This window comes from Hemicordylus capensis, chromosome 7, assembly GCF_027244095.1.
Source record: "Hemicordylus capensis ecotype Gifberg chromosome 7, rHemCap1.1.pri, whole genome shotgun sequence".
NCBI classification, from domain to species: Eukaryota; Metazoa; Chordata; class Lepidosauria; order Squamata; family Cordylidae; genus Hemicordylus; species Hemicordylus capensis.
Genome location: NC_069663.1, coordinates 36701912 through 36727691, shown reverse-complemented (window position 1 = coordinate 36727691; position 25780 = coordinate 36701912). Strand labels below are relative to the sequence as shown.

The 25780-nt window shown below is 46.6% G+C and overlaps 1 protein-coding gene across 1 annotated transcript; it reads right to left on the bottom strand.

Moving 5' to 3' along the window:
- Nucleotides 1-1652: 1652 nt before the first annotated feature.
- LOC128333031 (gap junction beta-3 protein-like) lies at nucleotides 1653-25780 on the bottom strand. Its single transcript, XM_053268026.1, has 2 exons — nucleotides 25684-25780; nucleotides 1653-5372 (listed from the first exon to the last, which is right to left on the bottom strand). Exon 2 carries the CDS (start codon nucleotides 5333-5335, stop codon nucleotides 4529-4531), a length of 807 nt encoding a protein of 268 aa, XP_053124001.1. The 5' UTR covers nucleotides 5336-5372; nucleotides 25684-25780; the 3' UTR covers nucleotides 1653-4528.

Below are 25780 nucleotides of genomic sequence, written 5' to 3'. Positions count from 1 at the left end.
CATATGTTAGTTGGGAACACTGGGTGAATATTGGTGCTGGCTAGGGTTGAAATACTGTTAGTAATACTGATAGAATATTCTGCTTTCTGCTCAGCTAGATTGATGTTGTTATTCCTTTATACTCAATAAAGCCCATTGAATCATTTAAGATCGGTTTGATCTCCTTTCTTTCTTGTGCCCAGATCCTACATGGTCACTATATAAAATAATTTGGTCACTTGGTGACACTTATGAGACAGGCCTAATTTTGTATGCTAGCTAATGAGCATATTTAGTATACAAATCAGGCCTGGACCACAACAATGTCCCACCAAAGCAGAGGCCTGAAGGCTGGTCTGGGGCTGGAGTCCAGGTCACAAAGCAGTCGGTACTGCAGGCATGGCAAGAGAGCCAAGGAAGCCCCTGGAGAGCCTTGAGGAACAAGCAGGATCAGGGGTTTCAGTTCTAGGATGGCATAGGGCAGTGGTTCCCAGCCAAGCTTCCTCCAGAAGTTGCTGAACTACAACTCCCAGCATGCACAGTGACAATTCTGCACGGTGTGGAGAGAGAAATTTCTCTCCCTCTCTCAACACTAGAACCAGGGGCCATCCTATGAAACTGACAGCCGGGAAGTTTAGAACTGACAAAAGGAGGAAACACTTTATGGAATTCTCTGAGACAGGGTGCAGTGATGGCCACCAGTCCCAGACTGCTTTAAGAAGGGCTTAGACAAATTCATGGGGGACCGGTCTATCAAAGGCTACGGGTCTGGTGGCTATAGCCCACTTCTAGCCTCAGAGGCAGGATGCCTCTCAATACCAGTTGCAGGGGAGCAACAGCAGGAGAGAGCTTGTGCTTTCTCCACTTGCCGGTAGCCTTCTCAGAGGCATCTGGTGGGCCCCTATGAGAAACAGGATGCTGCACTAGAGAAGCAAGACTGTTCTTATGTCCGTACAGTAACTTCCTTTCTAGAAAGTGTTTCAGAAGAGAAATCCTGGGTTATGGTCATGTGACTTCGATGAATGCAGTGCTTCCTTTTGCGGGGAGGTCCCTCTTCACACAATGCAACATTTATCAAAGAAACCCATTGCCACAAGATGTGGTTATCACTACTGGCATAAAGAGGGGATTAGAGAAATTTGTGGAGGCTGTATTCTCTCTGTTCAGAGGACAATGTATTCCTGAATATCAGTTACTCGGGGAGGGTGAGTGGAGCGGGGACCACCGTGGGCAGTAGAATGCCAAGGAACAGAGGACACCACCTCATACGGTGTCAGAACATCAGACCATCAAGTTCTATACTGACAGGCAGCAGCTTCTCCAGGGTTTCAGGCAGGAGTCTCTCCCACCCCTACCTGGAGATGCTGCCAGGGAGGGAACCTGGCATGCACCTGCTCTTCCACTGAGCTATGGCCCCATCCCCAAAGGTGGCATACATGGGTCTTCCATTCAGGAACAGGTCACACCGAGACCTTCGTAGCTTCAGCCAACTGGCTGTATCGTGCACCCTTCGGCGATGCTCTGGAGCTATGCTGGACTAGCTGGACCTCTCCTCAAGTCCAGAAGGGATCTTAATTGGTTTGTCTTGTCCTGGATGTAAGAAGTGTGTAAGCAGTACATAATAAAGACACTTGTTCTCAAGGAGTCCTTTCAGAGGTTTTATTTATTTATAAAAAGTCTTAAATCCCTCTAAATCCTCCCAAAGGAGCTCAAAGCGGCTCACCACAATCTAATACTGTTTGCCTTTGTTCATGTGAATCCATCACAACCTTCCTTTCCCCATCACCAAGACATGTTGCATATAGTAACTCCTGGCTCCCCTTAACATTCCGCAGTCATCGTTTGTGAAAAGGAACCTGCAATTTTGCCCTGAGTTTCCTTCATGTGACAGCTCTAGGTTCAAAGAAAACCAGCCATGATCCCACTGGTGCACCTAGGTAATTTTGGTGCCTAGACCGCTCCCACTGTGAGGCGCCCCCACCACGAGCCCCCCTGAAACCTGCTTTGGGGGGGTCTGCTGCCACCACCCCGTGCCCGCCTCGCCACTGCCCTGCTGTGCTGAACCTCCAATTTCTTTTTCATAATCTCAGCCGCCATGTGCACAGCTGAGGGGTTGCAGCCGGGGGGTCGGGGAGCTAAGCAGGTCTCCCCCCTCCCATGGCGGGTGGCGGTGGATGGAGTGACCACTGGGCCTGTCTGTCTGGCCCAGCAGATCTTGAGAACTGTGAGGCGCTCCAGCGTGCCTGAGCAGTTGAAATACATTGTCACAGACATCGACAGACTTCCAACGATCTATTTCAACTGTGCAGGTGTGCAGGAGCACCTCAAAGTTCTCAAGAGTCACTGGGCCAGATGGAAAGGCCCAGCGGTTGCTCCATCTGCTGCCCGGGGCGAGGAAGTCTTGCTCGGCTCACCCCCGCCCCCGGCCACCACCCCTTCAGCTGCCATACACATGGCGGCTGAAATTATGAACATAAAATCGGAGGTGCAGCACAGTGGGGCAGTGGTGGGGTGGGCATGGGGTGGCAGCAGTAGGACCCCCTAGTCATCTGGAGCTGCCCGGGAACTTGGAGGCCACAGACTATGGCCACAGACCGGGGGTAAGAATGCCTCTGCATGATCCACATGTCTTTGTTTCCAGACATTACAACCTTGCAGAGAATTTTGGTCCACCGGATGCATGGCCTGAGGGCAAAATACGCAATGTTTCCTTGATTTCTCCTAATTAATGACTCCTCCACCAGATTAGTGGCCCCGTGACATTCTATAAACAGTTGAAGAAGTCAGGGAAGGAGCCAAAGCCAAGAACCGTATTGACTGGTATGAGTCATCTTCTGAAGACCACAAAAAAACTCTTAAACAGAGACAGCTTCCTTAGCAACTATGTATTACATGTATCCTCCAAAACATAAGCATAAACTTCAGGATTGCAGCTTCCTCCAGGAACAGGCAAACAAAAACTTGTGCCAGAGCATCTGAGCCAAGCTTGTAAACAGGCTGCAGTCTTATCGGGCCTGCAGGCTGACCAGGACTTCAGGCCTCAATGACATGGTGGCGCTGCCCAGTTGTGGATGATTTGGTTGGTCACTCAGGTCCATGGAAGGTCTCCGTTCCAAATCCCTCGTCCACATTTTCTCAGCCTCATAAGAGCTAATGCAGACATTACACGTATCATGGATATAGATGCAGATGAGGCAATTGAAGTGGGCCTTCACCAGTGTTTCCTCTAACAAGGATTCCCAGATGTTGATGACTACAACTCCCATTATTTATTTATTCATTTATTTATTGAATTTCTATACTGCCTAATATAGAAATCTCTCTCTCATCCCCAAGCCAAAGTCATTACAACTGGGGATTCTGGGACTTGCAGTCAACAACATCTGGGAATCCCTGTTAGAAGGAACATTGGCCATCACCATCTGTGTCCTTCATTCTTAACAGTACATTATTGTTGTGTAACATGTTTGGGTGAGGAAGAAGTTCTAAGGTGTCCCTCTCCCCACCCCTTTCAGTTTACAACATCATAGGAACATATGAAGCTGCCATAAACTGAGCCAGACCATTGGTCTATTTAGCTCAGTATTGTCTACACAGACTGGCAGTGGCTTGTCCAGGGTTGCAGGCAGGAATCTCCCTCAGCCCTATCTTGGATTAGCCAGGGAGGGAAATTGGAACCTTCTGCTCTTCCCAGAGCAGCTCCATCCCCTCAGGGGGATATCTTACAGTGCTCACACTTCTAGTCTCCCTTTCATATGCAACCAGGGCAGACCCTGCTTAGCTAAGGGGACAAGTCATGCTTGCTACCACCAGACCAGCTCTCCTTTCCTAACATCCCATGATGCATGGCTAGCTAGTGGTTTAGGAAGGAGGATTCCAGGTTCTTCCGTCACCTCCACCATTTTTCAAAATGGCACTATTGCACATACACATCAAGCAGACAATGGATACCAGTATTTTAAAAGACAACCATAGAGACGTGCCTAGATAGTCTCCCCCAAATCAGCAATTCTGGCAGCTGCAGGAACTGCTGAGAAGACTAATGGTGTCAAGCAGTGTCCTATGTGACTGTAATGCCAAACCATTAGAAGAAAAACATAAGGTACCTAGGAAAGTGTCTTATACAGAACCAGACCCTTGGTCCATCTAGCCCAGTACTATCTACTCTGCCTGGCAGTGGCTTCTCTGAGGTTTCAGGCAGGGGTCTCTCCCAGCTGTACCTGGAGACGCCAGGGATTGAATCTGGGACCTTGCGTGTGCAAAGCAGATGCTCTGCCCCTGATCTGTGGCCCCATCTGCAAATGTCGCGAGACAACCTGAAAACGGCAGATCATCACAGAATCCATGACATAGATTCCTAAGGTTGAAAACAGGAGGTTCAACATGCTCCCTGTTCCTGCACAGGGTGTATCTTACAAGCACTAAAAAATAATAATAATCACATGAAAAATTGGAAATTGTGAGGGAAATGTAGTGTCTGCATTAACTCTGTGTCACAATGAAACATTCCAAACCGCAGGTGGCCATTCTCGATCTGTCCCTTCCCCTTTCAAATTAAAGTCAAGTTAGGTGCAGAGGCTCTGAGAGCATCTAAGGGTGGGTTCTTCATTTTCCCATCCAGTGGGTGCTCCAGTCTCGAATGGCATTGGCAGGTGGAGGCCTTGCTGTAAGTGAGCGACTGTTTGTTCTTCTTCCACTTCTGTGCGGAGCGGACCACCCGCTTGAATATAAGGTAAAAGATCTCGCAGACGGTGAGGACAATGCAGATGGCGGATGCGCCCACCATGAAGTAGGTGAACACCCTTTTCTCTGTTGGCCGGGCGATGTAGCAGTCCACAACATTTGGGCATGGGGACAGATTCTCACACTTGACCAGGGTTGGCAGGTCAAAACTGTCCCATATCCTGTGGAGCAGGTAGAGGAAGATAATCTCGATGGCCAACTTGAAGAAGAGGGTGAGGAGATAAGTCCACCAAAGCCCGCCATGCTTCTTGCCTGGGTTGCTATAGAGCTTGGGGCAGTTTTCCCCATTCTTCTCCCGGTGCTTCTTCTCCCGGTCCTCACGGTACGCCACATGCATGATGACGAGCAAGGAGGGGCAGGTGACAAAAATGAGCTGCAAGGCCCACAGGCGGATGTGGGAGATGGGGAAGAAGTGGTCATAGCAGACATTGGTGCATCCAGGCTGCCGGTGGTTGCAGTCAAAATCCTTCTGTTCGTCCCCCCACACCCGCTCGGCAGCAACCACATACACCAGGACCCGGAAAACAAAGACCACGGAGAGCCATATGCGCCCAAAAGCGGTAGAATATTTGTTCACCCCGCTTAGCAGGGACTGTAACGTCTTCCAGTCCATGCTGACAGAAGCCTGTTGAGGCCCTGTTCACCTGAGTCTACAGGAAGGAAAGAGAAAAAGCAGGTCAAATTCCTTCACACAGTTCCTGGTTTAACAGTCAAGAACTTGGCAGTGGATAAAAAAATGACAGGCTAATAGCAAGTCACTTATGAAACTTTATACCAAGTCAGACCATTGGTCCTTCTTGATCGGTATCGTCTATACCAGGGATTCTCAACGTTGGGTCCCCAGATGTTATTGGACTTCAACTCCCATAATCCCCAACCACAGGCCACTGGGGCTGAAGATTATGAGAGTTGAAGTCCAATAACATCTGGGGACCCAACGTTGAGAATCCCTGGTCTACACTAAGACCTCCCCAGCAGATTTTAAAGTCTGGGTACACTCATATTAGTGGCTTGGTTCACACAAAACAAATTGAATTTAAATTTAATTTGGGTTACCAGCATTAGCATGATTAGATAGCTCCTTTATCATGGTTATTGACCAGATAAACAATCATCATACAGTTTGTGGCAGACAATACGAGCCTACATCAAAGTAAGCATCAGCTTGTGTATTTTGCAAGCTATAAAGCAAAATTTAGCCACATTTAGAGAAATAAAACCATCATGATCAGACAAAAGGTGCTGCAGATAAAACATATCAGTTTGGCCAGGATAATTTACTAAAAAAAGGCAAAATAAAACTATTTTGGATATCCTTATAAAATGAATGAAGCCATTTCAATGGCACCAGTGCCACAAGGGCATAGCCAAGAGGTATAAGGCATTTTCTTAAATTTCCCATCAAGTCCCCAGATAGGGAGTGTGTTAAAGTGAGCAAGGGTCGTTGATCTTCTGAATTTTTGTGTCATTAAATGGTTTAAATAGTTTGCAGGTTTCAGGGGGATTGGACAGAAATATGCCTTTTGAAAGAACATTAGCATGATTGTGTGAAGCTATTCCTAACTGGGTTATATGCTGAGATGAATCTGAGATTCCCACCTTGGCATGAGTTCACACAATTACGCTGATGTTGGTAAAGTACATTAAAACTCATCATCCTCTTTATTTTGGTCTCCCACCAGGTTCACAACTTTGCACACACATACAGTAAAACTACAAACACAATAAGGAGCATGCAATCTTTGTCCAATACTATCCTTATTTATCCTTAATTAAGTTGCATTGAACATTAAACTTAGGTTCAATCTGTTGTGTGAACTGGGCCAATGGTTGTGATCGCCTGGTTTTAATTTAATGGAATATTTCTTTTCCCCTCACAAGCACAGTACATCACAAATTTTTGTAGTCAGAAGACTTCATAAACAGTCATATGTATGTAAGTCTTATGTATTGTATATGTGTATGTATGTGTCTTGCATAAGTGAGTGCGTCTTCCATACAAGCGCATTACATCATAGGTTTTATAGGCTTAAAGCTTGCATAAGAGGCATCTTTCTTTCAGTCTGCCTACTGTTTTGGAACATGTTTCTGCAATTACTGAACATGAAACGTTTGACCCAAATTCTAATTTAGGTGGAGTTTGATGGCAACCCTAATATTAATCAGCAAACATTGGTTCCAAAATCTGGCTGCCTGTTGGCCACTTAGTTGCTTAAAGGTAAAGGGTGCCGTCAAGTCAATTTTGACTCCTGGTGCCCACAGAGCCCTGTGGTTGTCTTTGGTAGAATACAGGAGGGGTTTTACCATTGCCTCCTCTTGCGCAGTCTGAGATGATGCCTTTCAGCATCTTCCTACATCGCTGGTGTTTCTGGGAAACATACCAGCAGGGATTCTAACTGGCAACCTTCTGCTTGTTAGTCAAGCAACTCTTTTTTATTTAGGGCATCCAATTTAGTCTTGCCCAAAATGTTGGAGTCATACTCTTTATTAATCTGGGTTTAAAAGGAACACCTAATTAATAGGCAAATAGTTCTAGTTGACTCATAGCCACAGGGGCTTTCTGGCTGTTCCTTAACCAGATTAGCTAACCAGGCAAGATGCTAAGGAGAACACAGGTGACTTATCACACCCTGAGCCCTTTCTCACGATCTGTGAGAAAGGGCTTGAAGTGGGGGTGGGTGGCCTCAAAAGGCTTACCTCCCCCACAGACGATCTCCTTCTCTTTGTTGGGTGGGCAGATTTCCCATCCATACGATTGCAGGCCGCTGCCGGCAGCAGGGAGTGAGGGGGCTGGGAGGCCCCTGAAACTCCCATAACGCACCGCACGAGTATGCCTCCCTGTTCCAAACTCAGCATCCGATCAGGGATGTGCAGCAGCTGTTAGTCATACCTAATAATAATAATAATATTAATAATAATAATAAACTTTTCAGCAAAAGAGTTCTCAAGGTGGTTTACATGTAAACAGGTTTGAGAACTTGTTTAAAACAGGTTTGTTTCCTCTCCCCAAAGGGATTTCAATCTAAAAAAGAAACACAAGAGAGGCACCAGCAAGACTGGATTCAAGCATTCAGCAGTATTCAACACAGGGCTGAGTTGAACAGGGAGAGTTGCTCTCCCCCTGCTCAACAGAAGAGAGCTGCCACTCTGAAAGGAGCCTCTTTGCCCAGAGAACAGGTGCAGCCCAACAAGCCTGCAGTAGAAGGAAATTCCAGAGCATCAAAGGGGCCACCGCAGAAGGAGCCCTGCTCCAAGTCACTGCCGCCCAACTCATTTCAGAACGCAATGGCAGCCGGAGCAGGGCGTCAGTTGATGAATGTGAAATGTGCAAGAGCACATGTTCACACTGGTCCAATTCTGCACAAAAAGCATCTTGAGGCCATCATATGTGCAATCACAGTCTTGGCAGTGTTGTTTGGCAATGGTTTCCTGCAGCTTTGCCTGTTGGTTTCACAAGACTCAATTATATCACTTCAGCCAGAACTCGGGAGGAGTGAAGCTGAGGGCGGAATTAACCCATGGCACCACGAAGGAACAGAACTGGGGGAATTTGCATGTGGCCCCAGCCCGAATTTCCATTCTTGTTCCTGCTTCCTACTCAGCTCCTCATTTCCATGTTTCCACCACCCATGGTTAACTCAGTTCTTGCGTTTCAGGCCATCTGCTTCCTTGGCCCCACCCTGTCTCTCAACCCACCTCAGCTCACACTCCTTTAGTCCATTATGGTGCCCCTCCTAGCCTTGAGTAATTTGAAGCTTTCTTCGGATCTCCTCCTTTCTGCTTAGACCAGGCCTGCTCAACTCTGGCCCTCCTGCAGATGTTGGCCTACAACTCCCATAATCCCTGGCCACTGGCCACTGTGGATGGGGATTATGGGAGCTGTGGTTCAAAAAGCTGTGCGGGGGGGAGTTGAGCAGGCCTGGCTTAGACCCTGCTTGGCTCAATTCCGTGTCTTTGCTGCCCCTTCTCTCAAGTTTCCTTCTCCGCCTACCTTTCCTTCACATTCCTTTTTCTCAACCTTCAGATTACTCCATAGCACCATTGCCTCTGGGATTCTCATGACCTGGGACTTCTTCCCAATTCTCCCACTTACATAGATGAACTTCAGCCCAGTGCCCCATTTACACATGATAAGGATGCAGTCTCATCACAAACACACCCACACCTACATCACTCGAGGACATGCCAAGGCAGTCTCTCGGTAGTCATTTTACTCCCAAGTAAGGGGTGATCACCCACCCCTCAGCATGTGCTGCAAAACCCTGAATCAGTGTTTTGCAGCACATGTTGAGGGGCCACTTGGATGATCACCCCCCACATGCATTTAAAAGACATGCTGAGAACACATCTGCACATCCTTTAATTGTTGGAGAGGCAAATCCTGATGGCATCGACTCTTAGCACCAGCCACCCCATGGGGGCATTAGGGGTAGAGGCAGCCAGGAAGGGCATTCCCCCTCTGAGCATGCTTTCGCTACTCTGATTCCCCTTTTGTTCGACTGATAGTCTCAAGTTCCAGTCTCTCACCTGGAGAGATAGATAGTGCCTTCTTTTCCCTTCCCTTCTTCCTGTATGTAGCAAGCAATTAAGCATGTAGGCTTATCGATCCCCCTGATGGATTTCCTAGATGAGTGACTGACTATATTGAGATCTTTAACACCATGAGGCTATTCACACGGTCTGCAAAAATCGGGCTAAGGGAGCCTAGCCTGATTTTTGCAGACCGTGAGAACAACCGGGCTCGGCTGTGAGAGTGCTCTGCTAACCCGGGCTTCCCGATCATGAGTTGCCACGCTGTGGCTCCATGCCGCGGCTACTCATGAGGAGACCCCCGACCGGGAGGCTGAAAAGCAGCATCCCGGCTCAGCGGTCTCTCCAGAATGCCCCGCAGACTTGCGCAGGACATGCTGGAGCTTCCGGGGGCCACGCGGCCCCCAAACTCCCCAGCTCCCACCGGCTCCGTGACGGAACTGGAAGTTGTGCGGGTGGCCGCTGCGGCCGTCCAGGGCTGTGTCCCTGGTCGTCTACAGGGAGAGCGGGCTTAGTCCGCTCTCCCCGTAAACCCTATGGAGGCAGGTCTCCTTGATTGTGAGACCCGCCTCCATGTCTCCAGACAATATTAATTAGCCGTGCGCTCCTTACCTGTGAACTTCTGCTGCACCTGGAGTTGATAAAGCAACCTCCCCTCCAAGCTCTCTAACATTAATGATGTCAAGGTGGGCGTGTTCCCACCGTAATCACACATGGGAGGGGGGCATGTTTGTCCAAACTGGTCTAGAATGTTTTAAAAGTGGCGATTCTCTTGATTTAGCAGGAGGAGAGCAACTGGCCCTATCCATCCCCAGCACAACATCCCTCCAGTAGCTATTGCTCGGGTCTGTCATGTTTCTTTTTTAGATTGTGAGCCCTTTGGCGACAGGGAGCCATTTCATTTATGTAAGTATGTATGTACTTAATATCTATGTAAACAGCTTTGGAAACCTTTGTTGAAAAGTGGTATATAAATGTTCGTCATTGTATTCATTGTATTCGTTTAATTTGGGCTGACCTGAAAGTTCACTGCACTGAACCTATGTGTATATAAAAAAGAGGTGTTTGCCATCTCCTCCCAAAAATGGCTCCTGAAACACCTCTCCTAACTTGACCTTTTTGTAGTGGTTTGCTTATGGCTGCAGTCCTAATTGTGCTTTTTTTTTTAATTTAAAGGAAAAAGAAAAACCCTCCCAAAATTAAATGTTAGTTTGAAAAAAATTGGGAGCTTGTGGTACAGAACAAGGTCTCTCTTTCCAGCTAAAAGCCTCTGCTCATCCAAACTAGGAGTGTATCTTTTTAGAAAGTTGGTTACAATTTTAAAATATTATTGATGCCAAAACCCCTGAAAGGTAATTGTATTTACAAATATTCTCAAAGAATCAAGATAAATCATGATCCTGAGATGTATTTGTTTGTTCTTGAGCAGAGTTTCAGCTGTTGTTTGTAATTTGTTTTCTTTTGTACATTTCTGCAAACGTTTTTAAAAAGAGTAAAATAAATAAATAAAATGCCATTGGCAGACTGACTAATCTATATGATGAGGTCACGGAGGGCAATAGCTATTTTGGGAGCATTGGCCTCACTCTTAACAAGCTTTAGTTGATCTCAGGGATATACATCTGAGTGGCTAGTTTGTGAAAATGTTTCTGTTGGTTGGAGGAAGAAGGCCAATCGGAAGGAAGAAACCATGAGAATGTGGCAGCTGATTGGGGGTTGCAAAGTGTGTGCTTACCATCTGAATGCCAGATTTTGAGAGGTACCTCCTTGGGGGGAAAAAAGACTAAAAATGTTGTGACTTCTTGTGGAAGGAGAAAAAAAAATCACAAGAAGTGCCCCCACTTTCAGTTCAGCCCTGTTTTCAGTCCCAGATAAACTGACAATGTACTTCTCTCACCCAAACCTGGCAGTGAATTGTAGTGTTTCCTCAAGAAATAAACACTCCATGCCACCACATCAGAGGCTTCACTGCCCCATGCCATACAATATAGATAGACAGAATGGGGTCAAACAACTGGGCATCTGGACAGAATGGGCAGCAACCCAAATTTAAGCATGTTCAAATGTACAACACTGCACATATGAGATAACCGAGCACTAAGATTTAGAAATTACAGTAACTAACAAACCAAACTTGAGCCAGCATTGTGATGCTGCAGCATAAAAAGCCAGCACAGTTCTTGTTTGCATAAATACAGGTCTGCACAGTTAGTGATCCACCACATATGTTAATGCCTGCCAGGTGCTAGACCATCCCTGCCACCCATTTCTGTGACGTCCCAGGTAGGTAACAAAAGCTAGAAGCTTATCAAAATCATGGTGAATCATCCATACATGGTAGGCAGCCTATGTTAAATGCTGGTGGACCTTTTTTTTTTTTTTTTTGCTGAAGCTTCATTTTCAAGCCTTAGAAAGTGGTAGTAAGATCTGAGTCATAGCAGCAGTATAACCTCAGAGGAAATTTTGGCTGGGTTGGGTTAGCTTCTCTCAGCACTGCATGATCAACAACATCTGCACAAATTTCCACTTCTGCACAGCTATTAAATAATAGATGCCCAAACCTCTTTTGCATCCAGTCATCCTCTTTGGCATCCATCTCAGGTTGCCAGCTTTGACACCAGCCATTGTAGCTATGCCTTTAATAGCAGCTTGGGGTGCATACATGAGCAGGTGAAAATGCTTCTCTCTGATGCCATGAAAACTTTCACCTGGTGATTTCTGTACTAAGCACAAGCACTAACTAGGCTCCCTTTTTGCCTGATAAGTTGGCAACCCTATATCCATGCAGTCCAGGCCAGGTTTTGCAGGACGGCTAAGAAGGCTCCTTGTTAAGTAACCTCATTACATTTCAGTCATCTGTGTAAGCAGCAGTCTCCTTTCATTTATTTTAATAGTGGGGTTGTAAGTTATTAACTTCTGCTTTTTGTGCACCTGGAAAGAACACGCCAAGCAGGTGGGGTTAGTTCCCACTTAACTCTTTGCTTTCTGGCCCCTCCGTTTCAGCTGGGATTTCAGGGAGAGCTGAATGGTCATGCTTCATGTAGCCCCTCTAGAACAGGGTTTCTCAACCTGCGTCAACCCCTGCTAACTGAGCAAAGAGGTGCCTTTTAAAATGGTGATTCTCTTCTTTTTAGCAGGGGGAGAGCAACTGGCCCTATCCAACCCCAGCACAGCATCCCTCCTGTAGCTGTTGCTGGTATTTGCCTTATGTTTCTTTTTAGATTGTAAGCCCTTTGGGGACAGGGGACTATCTTATTTATGTATTATTTATTTTTCTGTGTAGAGAACTTTGGTTGAAGAGTGGTATACAAATATCCGTAATAGTAGTAGATGTTGATGAACCACAGCTCCCATGTGGATGTGCAGGGCCAGAGGTTGCGAACCCCTCTACAGAGAGCAAAAGAAATCGCTGTACCAAACTGGGAAGTCAAATGTCTCTGGGGTGAAAATGGCTTAATTGAGGGATTTCCAAACCTTGGATTCCCAGATACAATGAATACACAATGGATACTGATATACTATTTTTCAACAAAAGTCCCCAAAGTAGTTTACACAGAAATAAATAAATACATCTATACAAAGGCTTTTAATTAGATTCATGGTTTTACATTTTTAATGTTGGTTTTTAATGATTTTAATGGGAATGATTTAAATGTTGACATGATTTTAATTGTTAATTGATTTTAATTGTTTTTATTTTGATAAACTGCCCTGAGCCATTTTTGGAAGGGCAGTAAATAAAATAAAATAAAATAAAATAAAATAAAATAGTTCTCTGCCTCCAAAGGGCTCACAGTCTAAACCAGGGCTGCTTAGCTTCAGCTCTCCTGCAGATGTTGGGCTAAAACTCCACTAATCTCTCGCTGTTGGCCATTGTGGCTGTGGATTATGGGATTTGTAGTCCAAAACCAGCTGGAGGGCCTAAATTGAGCAGGCCTGATTTAAACAAAGAAACCAAAGATAGACGCCAGCAACAGCCACTGGAGGGATGCTGTGCTGGGGTGGATAGGGCCAGCTGCTCTCCCTCTGCTGAATAAAGAGCATCACCACTTTGAAAAGATGCCTCTTGGCTCACTTAGCAGGGGTGTGGGACTCCGGTTTCCATCATCCCCGCCACAAGGACCTTTGCACCATGGCATGCCCAGTATTCCCTTCTGGCTACACACTGGCGGGGAGAAGAATTGTAGGAGAAATTTTCTTTCTCCTTTTTAGCCTTTTTCAGGGATGCTTGTCTGGGATTGTGGCAAAGTTGCAGTCATTGGAGAGTGCTGTGGGGCCTGGCCCCACTTCAGCAGTAAGGATGTGGGGGAAATTTCTCCGAAGCGGAAATTCTCTCCAGATATTTGGGGTTCCTTCCAAAGAGAAGTGGACATTCACGCAGAATTTCAGTGCTTTCTTCTCTAAGGACATACTGAAATTCTCTCCGGATTGAGGGGGTTACTCCCAATGAGGGATGTCACGGAATTTTCTTAGACAGTTTTTCCACATCCTGGTTCACAGCTTTTCAGAGAAAGACAGTGCCAAATAACACATTGCAAAACAGTGCTCGCTCTGATGAGCCTGGTTTTTGTTTTTTGCTAATTAGAAGCCACATGGGTGGGGTTGGGGCTGAGTTGGATTCGGACTCTGTGTGTGTATGTGGGGCATGGACTGAAAGCCTTTGCAACTCTAGCGATCAGTTTGCATAGGCTAGTGGGAATTGTTTTGGGAAGTACCCAGATTTCCATTCAACATATCAAAAATGCCTTAAAGGTGGCCTTTTTGGCAACAAATTTTCAAGCCACCTGGGCAGCTGCTTTGCATTCAGTCTCAGATTTGATCCGCAGGAATTTGTTGCAGGGAAGTCGATGCCCTCTGTGCCAGGACTGATTCCAGAGCTAGGCTACACAACTTCGGCTCTCCTGCAGATGTTGGCCAACAAATCCCATCATCCCGGTCGTTTGGCCATTGTGGTTGGGGATGATGGGAGTTGTAGTTCAACAACAGCTGGAAGGCCAAAGTTGTGCAATCTGCTCTAGAACGAGAAGTTTGGGAGAGCAAACAATGTTATCAGGGGAGCGAAGGCTTTGCTACACATTAAATACTTATAAAGTTGTGGCTTATGGGATGAGATGGGAATTTTGATTATAGAATATTGGTAGATATGCGGTTTTGTGTTTACAATATATACTTTTTCTGTTACGGCTAGTGTTCTTTCATTTTCATTTTCTTCTCCATTGATTAACTTTGTTATCGTTTGATTAAGTCCAGGGGGAGTGTTCTATGAGAGGTTTAAATTGTATTTTAGTTTCTCTGATGATTAGATTCAGTTTTCAGATCTACACTCTTTTTCTTACAGATTATTTTACTCATTTAAGTATACTTAAATATTATTACTGTGTATTTTTCTTGTTTTCTTAGCTGCGGATAAGTCATTGCTCTTATTCATGTATGACTATCTCGATCTCAGAGATGTAACCTTTTCTATTTCCATTACTAAAAAAAGCAAAAATTCTTTGGAAAAAAATTACTTATAAAGTTGTGCCGTCGAGTCGATGTTGACTCCTGGCGACCACAGAGCCCTGTGGTTGTCTTTGGTAGAATACAGGAGGGGTTGACCATTGCCATCTCCCACGCAGTATGAGATGATGCCTTTCAGCATCTGCCTATATCACTGCTGCCCGATAGCTGCTTCCCATAATCTAGGAAACACACCAGCAGGGATTCGAACCAGCAACCTTTTGCTCCCTAGGCAAGTTACTTCCCTGCTGCGCCATTAGGTGAGCATTTAAGGTAATTAATTATTCTCCTCGCTACCTGGTGGCACTGGTTTCTGATGCTTGTTCTAGAGTAGAGTGGGCAAGGCTTCTTTAGATATCAGAAGCCTTTTAAAATAATTACTAGTTCAAGCTATAGGACCCTGATATACCACGGCAGTGACACTTTTCCATAAAGTTCCTTTAAAAAACAAATAAAAAGAAGTATATACTGCATTTCAACAAAATAAGTTCTCAAAGTGGTTTAAATGGCAGAAGGTATGAGAAAATTGTTCCCTTTCCCCAGAGAGCTCATTAGAAAAAGCCATGGGAGAGAAACGATGCTGGACACAATTTGGGATAGTTTCTTTCCTGCTCTAGTCCTAAATATAAGAGTCACGACTTTACCTAAGCAGTCTTTACCCAGGTAGCAGGGGCATCTGCACCTTGGCTTGGTGGATGTGGCACACTTGAGCAGACTGCTGCTCACAGCCAAGGATTGCATCAGTTATGACTCATTTTTCTGATTGTGCCATGCTGAAATTTGGATGGATTGAGTGGTTTAGAAAACCCTTCCTGCAGGACTGAATTTGCATTCATGATTGGGGAAACAATTGTTTTGGTGTTCCTCCTTGGAACTGTGATTTGCTAATTGTGATGAGCAAGCCATTCGTGTGGGATCAGCACCAGCCCAAGGAGACCTTAAGCGGTTCTGCTGGAGGCGAAACATCACAGGACAGCACAGACCTTTGCAATTTGCCAAAGCTTCAGATTTTAAATGCAAAAGGCCTGAGAAATGGGATTTGAATTCTGAATACAAAATTTGAGATTTCAGTTCTGGAGTCATTTTAAAGAGTTGCGTATGTCTTTTGAGTGTTTGGATTTTGACAAACACTGAAACACTTCGGTGTTGAATACAGAATGCCCTGCTAACTGACCAGAGTCAGCTCTTAAAGTGGTTGTTCTCTTATAGCAGGGGGAGAGCAACTGGCCCTATCCAACCTCAGCACAGCATCACTCCCATGGCTGTTGCTCGTGTCTACCATATGTTTCCTTTTAGACTGTGGGCCCTTTGGGGACAGGGACCCATCTCATTCATTCATTCATTCGATGTAAACAGCTTTGGAAACTTTTGCTGAAAACTGGTATATAAGTAGTAGTAGTATCTCCAAAGTTACCAGCAGGGCTGGCCTGTGCACTAGGCAGACCTAGTCACCCAGGACACTCAAACCTGAGGTTGCTGCTTCCCCCCCGACAGCGAATAAGGCAGGAGGGCAGTGAGGAAGCCGATCATATCTTGAAGAATTAGGAAAATGTCCCACTGCTGCCACTCTGCTTTCCCTCCACACAGATTCCAGCCCTGGCTTTCAGCATAGAAGAGGCATTACATGGCATCCTACAAATTTTTAAGTATATTAAAAATTCACTGCCCCAACCTTGCCCCAGTTAGCAGCAGCCCCCAAGTATGACTTTGCTCCCTGTTTTCAGTTAGAATTATATTCAGTACAGTAAAGGTAAAGTGTGCCATCTAGTGGGTGTCTACTCCTGGCACCTCCAGAGCCCTGTGGTTGTCTTTGGTAGAATACAGGAGGGGTTGACCATGGCCATCTCCCTCACAGTGTGAGATGATGCCTTTCAGCATCTTCCTAGATCGCTGCTGCCCGATATAGATGTTTCCCATAGTCTGGGAAACATACCAGCTGGGATTTGAACCGGCAACCTCTGGCTTGCTAATGGAGCATAATTTAAGGGATGGGGGACTCAAAGTCATACTTTGCCTAGGTCACTTTATTGTGGGTGGGGCTGATGGGAGTTGTAGTTCAGCAATATCTGGAGGCCCCCAAAAGCTTTCCCAGACAGTAGGCTTTACTGAGGGTTTACTGTGAAGCTTTACTGCAAGTTATGGGGCATATTGGATATTTTGAATTTGCTCAAAAAACGGAGGCAAAAAGTTGGTGGTGTTTTTTTAACCCCGGACATAAATCGAGCTAAGCTCCAAAGTGCAATGAAAAACCTGAATTGTGTACAGAGTGTTCCCCAATCGCTTACAGGGACTTCTATATAAATCTAGACAATATGTGAGCGCAGAGCTGCTCTTCCATGGGGAAGCAAAGTTTTTTAAAAAAACATCCACCTTTTAAAAGATTTTGAACCCTGGACCGGCTCGAACTGGAGCCAAACCGGGGGTTGGGTTTGGGGGTGCACAAAACTAAACATGCCTGGTCTGGACTCGAACCAAACCGAGGAAACCGGTTTTGTGCATACCCCTATTATTAGCTGCTAAGTGGCACAGTGGGGAAAATGCTTGACTAACAAGCAGAAGGTTGCCGGTTCGAATCCCCACTGGTACTATATCGGGCAGCAGTGAAATAGGAAGATGCTGAAAGTTATCATCTCATACTGCATGGGAGAAGGCAATGGTCAACCCCTCCTGTATTCTACCAAAAGACAACCACAGGGCTCTGTGGGTGCCGGGAGTCAAAATCGACTTGACGGCACACTTTACTTATAGCTGAGTCATATCCTATATAATCATGCATCTATGCCTTGGAATATTAGCATACCATAAATTCCACCCTCCCAACAGTAAACAGAGGTAGAAACAAGGTTTCTTGAACTTTCTCTTGCTGGTGCGTCATTTGTTGGGCTCAGTTCTGCAAATTCTTCAATCAGTGCTCATGCAGAATTCCGAAGAAGCACGAATACGGTTGCATCCATCCATCAGAGTTGCCAGCTCACCAAGAAAGAAAAGCTTTAAGCTTCTCAGCAGCAGCTTGAGCTGCAGAAATCAGCAGAAAAGGCTCTTCACAGCCTGGAGACAAGCACTGCCTTTCCCCAAAGTCTGCACAGGAGCAGAGGCTGAAAAAAATTGGCAACCCCCTAGATTGGCAACCCTAACATCCTGAAACACCCAGATTTTCATTTCTATGTAATTCCACCATACCCCAGGTTTTTGTTTTTTTAAAAAACATCCATTTTTGAACAACCCATAATCGAGGTTGCCAGCTTTCTAAACTGACCCCATCCTGGAGCTAACAGGACATCCAGCAGTTTAGGAGGTGAAACTTTTTATGGAGATAAATCTTGTGAGGAAACCTGACCTGCTTCATTCCTGCACCTCGAGCCACTATTAAAGGCACAAGAGTAAGGCCAGTAAGAAAGTTGGCAACCATACTGATAGCCTGATCGATGCAGAGCTGAAAAATCTAATTAAATGCAGAGCTGAAATCTAGCACCCAGACTTAATTGAGATTCCGAGGGGCCAAGATGGCTGCTGCTTTCTACTTTCACAGAAACCTGTTTGTGGCACACAGATCTAGAATTGTGTTTTTTCTCTTGCATTCCATGCGGTACTTAAGTGGGAGTTAACTGGGGAGGGAGTGCACAGCAGGTAAGCTGTCCATATGAGCAGGGTTGACCTGAAAAGGGAAAGCCTTAACCTCTTAACTGCTGGAGCAGTGGGAAGCCACCTGCAAATGGTGTCTCTTTAAGTCCTGACACACTCACATTTGTGAATGGCAAAGGTGGGCTGGAGGACATACGTGGGGCTGAGCGGATAGACGCCAGTTAGATTTACATCTAGAAGTCCTGGGTGCAAATCCCATCCCTTCCAACATGTCCCTATTTTCCCATTCAGGTGAAAATAGGGACATGTCTGCAGTTATGAAATCAAACCTCTGCCACTGACTTTTTCTGAAGCCTTGGCCAATGCATTACACCCCTCCAGAGAAATTGAAACTACTACCAATATTCTCTGGGTCTCAGAAGAATGTAGTTTAAAAACAACAACACACGTCTAAATTTATTGTTGGTTAACATATTGAGCTGGTTCAGATGAGCATCCAGTGAGGAGGATGGGGTGACGCTGGGTGTGTGCCCATCCTGGCATCACGTAAGGATGTCCTGACACGCTGCCAGTATGTCTTTTAATCATGTGAGAAGGTGCATTGTTTAAACAGGGTTTTGGAGCATGTGTAGAGGGGTGATTTGGATGAATGCCCTTCTCAGGTGAGTAAAGGACATCACAACAGTGCATTGGGATGTCCTCCAGTGACATCAGGATGGGTGTTCTCTAGGCATGAGCCTTTCCTCCTCACATGCTTGTCTGAATCGGATCATTATGGACATGAGCAAGATGTTATGGCTTCTGCCTTCTGCTGCTCTGATATCCATCCATCCATCCATCCATCCATCCATCCATCTATCTTAAATATGGACCTGCCTACCTCACAAGGCTGTTGTGAGAACAAAACTCAGGGAAGGTGGAAGGTTGAAAAAATAGCTTGCAATTAGAATTCCATGTAAAATGATTAATTTGCTGCAACAAATTGTATTCAGTTCCACCCCACATGCCAAAGGCAGACTAATTGTCTCACTCAGTGCCAAATCACTAGTAATAATCCCTGCTAAGTGACCAAGAAGCACCTTTGAAAGTGGCGATTCTCTTCGGTTTAGCAAAGGGAGAGCAACTGGCCCTATCAATCCCCAGCACAGCATCCCTTCTGTGGTTGTTGCTGGCATCTGCGTGATGTTTCTTTTTTTATACTGAGCCCTTTGGGGACAGGGAACTATCTTATTTCTTCTTCTGAGCAAGTCACATCGAGAACTACTTTTGTTTAAAAGTTTTGCTTAAAATTTTTTAAAATAAAAATAATGCTTTGCATTTATTTTTTATGATATTCACAGCCTGCAAATCTACACCTTTGGCTGACTCAAGCCAGACAGTCAGCTAAATGACATGCTGCAGGTCTGTCTGGGCAAAGAAGTTCCTGGGCCTTGAACCAAACAGACAGTCCGTTATCAGAGAATCCTGTGCCAGCATCCTTGGCGACCCCCTTTGCCACCCAAAGGAGCTGTTTTGATGGAGAAAAAAGAAGCACATCTTCAAGCAACAACACCTAATGCACTTATAGAATTCACTGCTACAAGATGTGGTGGTAGCCTAAAACAGGATTGGACCAAATTGTGGAGAACAGACCTACCAATCAGGAGTGGATCGTCCTAACAACTGGTGGGGGGGGGACCTTCCTGGAGCGCCAATTGCTCCTTTCTCACACACCCTGTGCTGCCTGCAGGCTGGCCATTCATCAGGTAGAGCTGCATGCATTTGTCAGGTTAATCACGCCGCTCTACCTGACAGATGGCCAGCCTGCAGGCAGTGCAGCTCTCATTAACGCTGAGGTGGTGAGGGACAGGAGAGAGAGGAGCAAATGGAGCTCTGGGAAGGAGAGGCAGCTGTGCCCCACACCCCAGTTCCTGCTGTCAATGGCTATTCGCCAAATGAAGCCTCCATGTACAGAAGCAGTATGCTTCTAAGAACTGAAACTAAGATTTAAAAACAGGAAGGACTGTTGCCTTCATTACCTGCTTGAGGGATTTCCAGATGCCTCTGACTGACTACTGTTCGGGACAGGATGCTGTCTTCCGGTTTCTTAATACTTTTCAAGAACGCATCTTGGGGCACTCCTTTCCATTCAGGAACTGTTCCTCCTTAAGTCTACTGTTGTCCCATATAACCAATGTGGGTGGATTATAAGATCAGGATGACTCTGCCAACGAGGGCTCAGCCCTTGGCTTGTGAAAGAACACCCTCGAGCATGTACGGAGTTCCTTGCTCTCTATGCTCGCTACAAGCAACCCTCGTGACTTTGGGATTAGGGCTACGGGGTTCCGTGTTATGAGGTTCCGAGGGGGTTCTGAGGTTCCGGGCTATGAGGTTCCATGGGGCTCCTGAGGTTCTGAGGTTCCGAGCTACAAGGTTCAATGGGCTTTGACTCAGAGGTCAGCTCAAAGGCTGGCATCTTAATAGGGCTATAGCTCTCAGGCAGAGCATCTGCTTGGCATGCAGAAAGTTCAGTCCCTGGCATCTCCAGGTAGAATCGGTGGGGGCGGGGGCTGCCTGAAACCTTGGAGATATGCTGCCAGTCAGAGTAGACAGTACTAAGTTAGATGGACAGAGTATAAGGCAGTTTCCAACCTCTCTTGTTTCGGAAATTAAGTATTAAGCAACTGAATGGAAATTTAGCGGTAGCATTAACCCCCCAGCTAGGATTGTCCAGAGGCTTTTCTCTGGGCCCACCTTCCCCCTTTGCCGGTCAAGAGGGTAGTCAACAGGGACATGGACTTCTCAGCAGTAGCCCCACTTCTGTGGAATCTTCTGCCCAGAGAGCCTTGGTTGGGCAGAGTCTCATTCCAGGCTGGTGTCTGAGGTCAGCCAAGTTGGGCCCTGGCTGAGGGTCTATGGCTGCACCCCGGGGCCCAATCGGGGTGCTGGGAGGGGGCCAATGGGAACGCGAGTCTCTCATGCCACTTATGCCACCCGCCTCCCACTCTGCAAGTGTCCCCAGAGACATTTGTGGCAGAGGAGCAGATGGGGAAAAGCAGTGGCAGTGAAAGAAGCTGATTGTGCCATGGGCCCCTCCTGCCATCCCTTCGTCTCAGGGAAGGGACTTCTTCCCAGAGTACCCTGTGATAATGCCTCCACTGAAGGGGCTCCCCCTCACTGGATGGCCAACTGACAGGGATGCTGCCACAGTTTCCTGCACTGCGCAGAAGACCTCCAAGGACCCTTCCAACCCTAAAATTCTTTTATTCTAAAATGGGAAGAATTTCCTGATCGTTTGACGGTGGAACTGACTGCCTCATGAAGTAGGGGGCTCTCCTTTGCTGGAGGCCTGCAAACAGAGGCTGGATGGTCAGGGCTGTGACAGAGTCCTGTGCTGGGCAGCAGGTTAGACTAGTACCTCCGAGGCCCCTTGCAACTCTTAACTAGATCCAGTGTGCTGTAGTCGTTAGAGGTACTACTCTACCAGGGAGAACCCTACTCTACCATCAGGGTTCAAATTCCCATTCAGCCATGAAACTCACCCGGTCGCTCTGGGCCAGTCACCACACTCTCAATCTAATCTACCTCACAAGGTTGTTGTGAGGGAAAGCATAACCATGTAGACCAGGGTTTCTTAACCTTGGGCCCCCAGTGTTGTTGGACTACAACTCCCATCATCCCCTGACATGGTCTTTGTGGCAGAGGATGATGGGAATTGTAGTCCAACAACATCTGGGGGCCCAAGGTTTAGAAACCCTTATGTAGACTGCTCTGGGTTCCTTGGAGGAAAAGCAAAACATACATGTAAAAATAAATAACAATAAGAGTCTATGAAGGAGGATACGTCATGGTGAGGGCCAGCGTCCTCTCTAACAGGGATTCCCAGAGGTTGTTGACTATAGCTCCCAGAATCCCCAGCTGCAAGGGCTTTTGCTTGGGCATTATGGAAGTTGTAGTCAACAACATCTGGGAATCCCTGTTAGAGGGGACGCTGGTGGAGACATTTCCCCTTGGAAAAGGGGGACGGGAAACAGGGCAAAGAGCACGGAGCTGCTGCTGCCACACACACACACACACCCGCAGACCCCCACCCCACCCCCTTTCACTGGGGCAGTGGAAGTGGGAGGAACAACCACCCTAAGCCTTTCGCTAGGGATGTACATGAACCTGTTCGGCATCCTATTCTTAGAACGCCAAACAGGTCCGGAACCCCCTTGTTCAAACCAGTTTGGGGCGGGGGGAGTGGCTTTAAGGACGGGGGAGGCACTCCCCCCGCACTCCCCCCTCTGGTGCTCTGTATATACATAGTTCAGCGGGGTGGCAGTGCGCCTCCTTGCCTCTCTGTTGTTTTCCTGATCGGAAGTGACCGGAAGCGCTGTGCGCATATGCGTGTGTCGCAGGTGGGCGCATGAGACATGCATGCGCCCACCCGCCCGGCCATGATGCCCGCGATGTGTATACACAGAGTGCCAGAGGGGGATGCGTGGTGGGGGTGTGGTTCCGTGCACATCCCTACCTATCACTGCTTCCGCCTCCCTCTCTCCCCATTCAAGTGGGCTGGGGGGCATCATGGGGGGGTCTGTGGGAGGGCATGGTGTCCCTGGGGACCCACTACTTTGCCTCAACCCCCCCTTCAGATACTGCCCCCCCCGGGTTTGATGTCTTTCCGGTAGCAGCTGGATACTCTTCTGATTACCTGACAGGCCTTTGGGGATTTAAAAAATTCATCTTAGCCTTTTCTCTGGCTTTACATTCAGGGCGCACGGCGCCGCTGTTCTTAACGATTTCTGCTCAGTTCTGTTGGTCTTGCTGCTTGCAAACTGTTGCCAGGAGCTCAGAACCCCCCAGCCCACATTAGTAATGAACAAGTTGACATGTTTACTGGCTCGCTGGTTTCGCACTACCGAACGCACGTGCTTATCCCTGTAAAAACAATGCTTTTCCGTGGAGCCCGTTCACATGTTCAGCGGCTGCACACGGTAGCAGGCGGGCGCTGAGTGATGCCCATGGATGTGTGAAATCTCTGTTTATAGCCACCCCTACACCCATAGGATTAGCCACGGGTTTTTTCCCCATTCCACGTATGTGCATTGCTAGAATTCCCTGCCATTTCTCTCCCACTCTCTTGCTCTGATTTCAGGAACTCCCGATTCCACAGAACTTAGAAACAAACAAACAAAAATAGTGATTGTAGAGCAGGGTTTCTCAAACTTAGGTCCCCAGATGTTCTTGGATAACAAATCCCATTACCCCCAGCTGATGAATAATGAGAGCTGGGGACCCAAATTGAGAACCCCTATGGTACACCATTTCTGAGATCTACTAGCAGTTTTTCTTTCTTAGATTATGAAGGAAGCTCTCGTTTCTTGTCCTTATTAGAAGAGTTAAACAAAGATCCACTATGGTGTAGTGGTTAGAGTGTTGGACTAGGACCAGGGAGACCTGTGTTCAAATCCACACCCAGCCATGCAACTCACTGGGTGACTCTGGACCCGTCATGCCTCTGTTAGCCTAACCTATCTTACAGGGTTGTTGTGAGAATAAACATAACTATGTACCCTGCTCTAGGCTCCTTGGAGGAAAGGTGGGGAATAAATGTAAAATCAATAAATGTGCAGGTTCTGTGTCAGGGGATGGCCTCCTTGGGCAGCTTCTGGGGACCCCCCGCCGCCCCCCGGTCTTTGGGAACATCTCTGTACCCATAAATGATGTGCAGTAGTGGTGGAAGGACTCTCTTGGGGCTGACCATGTTGGATGGCGCCCATGGAGGGCAGTATGATGAAGGCCCCCTAACGTCAGAACAGCCCTGATGGATCAGGCCCAAGGCCTATTGAGTCCAGCATCATGTTTCACACAGTGGCCACCAGATGGCTCTGAGAAGCCCATAGGCAAGAGCTGAGGGCATACTCTCGCTCCTGCTGCTGCTCCCCAACAACTGGAGGTGGCCTATAGCCACCAGACCAATAGCCATTAATAGCCCCGTCCTCCATGAATTGTCCAAGCCCCTTTTAAAGCCATCCAAGCTAATGGCCATCACCACATCCCATGGCAGAGAATTCCACAGATTAACTATGTGCTGTGTGGGGAAAGTATTGATTGCCCTTTGTCGGTCCTAAATTTCCTGGCTTTCAGTTTCATGGGATGACCATTGGTTCTAGTGTTTCTAGTGTGAGAGAGGGAGAAACATTTATCTGTGTTCTCCATGCATAACTTTATACACCTCGATTATGTCTCGCCTTAGTTGCCTCTTTTTCAAACTAAAGAGCTCCAGATGCAGTAGCCTAGCCTCATAGGAAAGGTGCTCCAGGCCCCTGATCATCTTGGTTGCCCTCTTCTGCACCTTCTCCAGTTCTACAATGTCCTTCCTAAGATACGGTGACTAAAACTGTATGGAGCACTCCGGAAGTGGCTGCACCATAGATTTGTATAAGGGCCATATAATATTAGCATGTTTATTTTCAATCCCCTTCCTAATGACTCCTAGCATGGAATTTGCCTTTTTTCACAGCTGCCACACACCAAGTCGACACTTTCAGTGAGCTGTCCACAACGACCCCGAGATCTCTCCTGGTCAGTCACTGACAGCTCAAACCCTTGAGACCCGGCTATGTTGCAAAACTTTCTCCTAACAAAACCCAATCAAACTTACAATGTTTAACTAACAATGCTTCATTTCATGCCCAAAGAATGGCAGCTCACCAACAATCACTCCTCGAAGACAATTCCAAAATACTTTCTCTCTTAACCCCTTTCATCATGCCCCCCCAGGGTTTGCTCCAGATTTCAAGTTATACAACTCAAAAGCAACGAAGATGGTTCAAGCCACTTAATTAGTTAGTTAGTTAGTTATTCGATTTCTATACCGCCCTTCCAAAAATGGCTCAGGGCGGTTTACACAGAGAAACATCTAGGGGTGACACAGATACACTTCCTTATAACTGACTTAAAACCATTTCTCCTCCTTTTAAAACTGTGCAACATCTGCCAATCTGGTTAGATTTGTTCTTTGAAATAAATCCTTCTGTGGAAGGGAAGGGAAGATAATTTCTTCCATGTAGATCCGAATAGCCCTACGAAACTGGAATGCCCGTGTGTATCAAAAACATCTGGTTTGAATGCGATTACATTTCAAATAATTTATGCCACCTTATTGCATGTCATCTTATTATCTCTATATAATCTTACAGCACTTTTTGCATGAAAGACATGTTCTAGTCTTTAATAATAAAGTTCTGAAACTTCTGTGCCAAGTTGGCCACTTAGAATGTCTAAATATTTTTAAAGACGGAGTACAGAATTCGCCGTCTCTCTACCCTATTATGTCCCCAAACGCCTCATCCTGATGCCATTAAGAAGTGACATTCTACTTACCAACTCTGAATCTTCTTCAGCCAACCACCTCACCAAGAAGAAAAGTGTGGAATTCCCCCTGGAGGAGAGACCCTCTAGTGTTGGGGCTTAGGCCATG

Coding starts and splice junctions, on each gene's coding strand:
- LOC128333031 (XM_053268026.1), bottom strand. CDS start 5,335: ATGGACTGGAAGACGTTACAGTCCCTGCTAAGCGGGGTGAACAAATAT.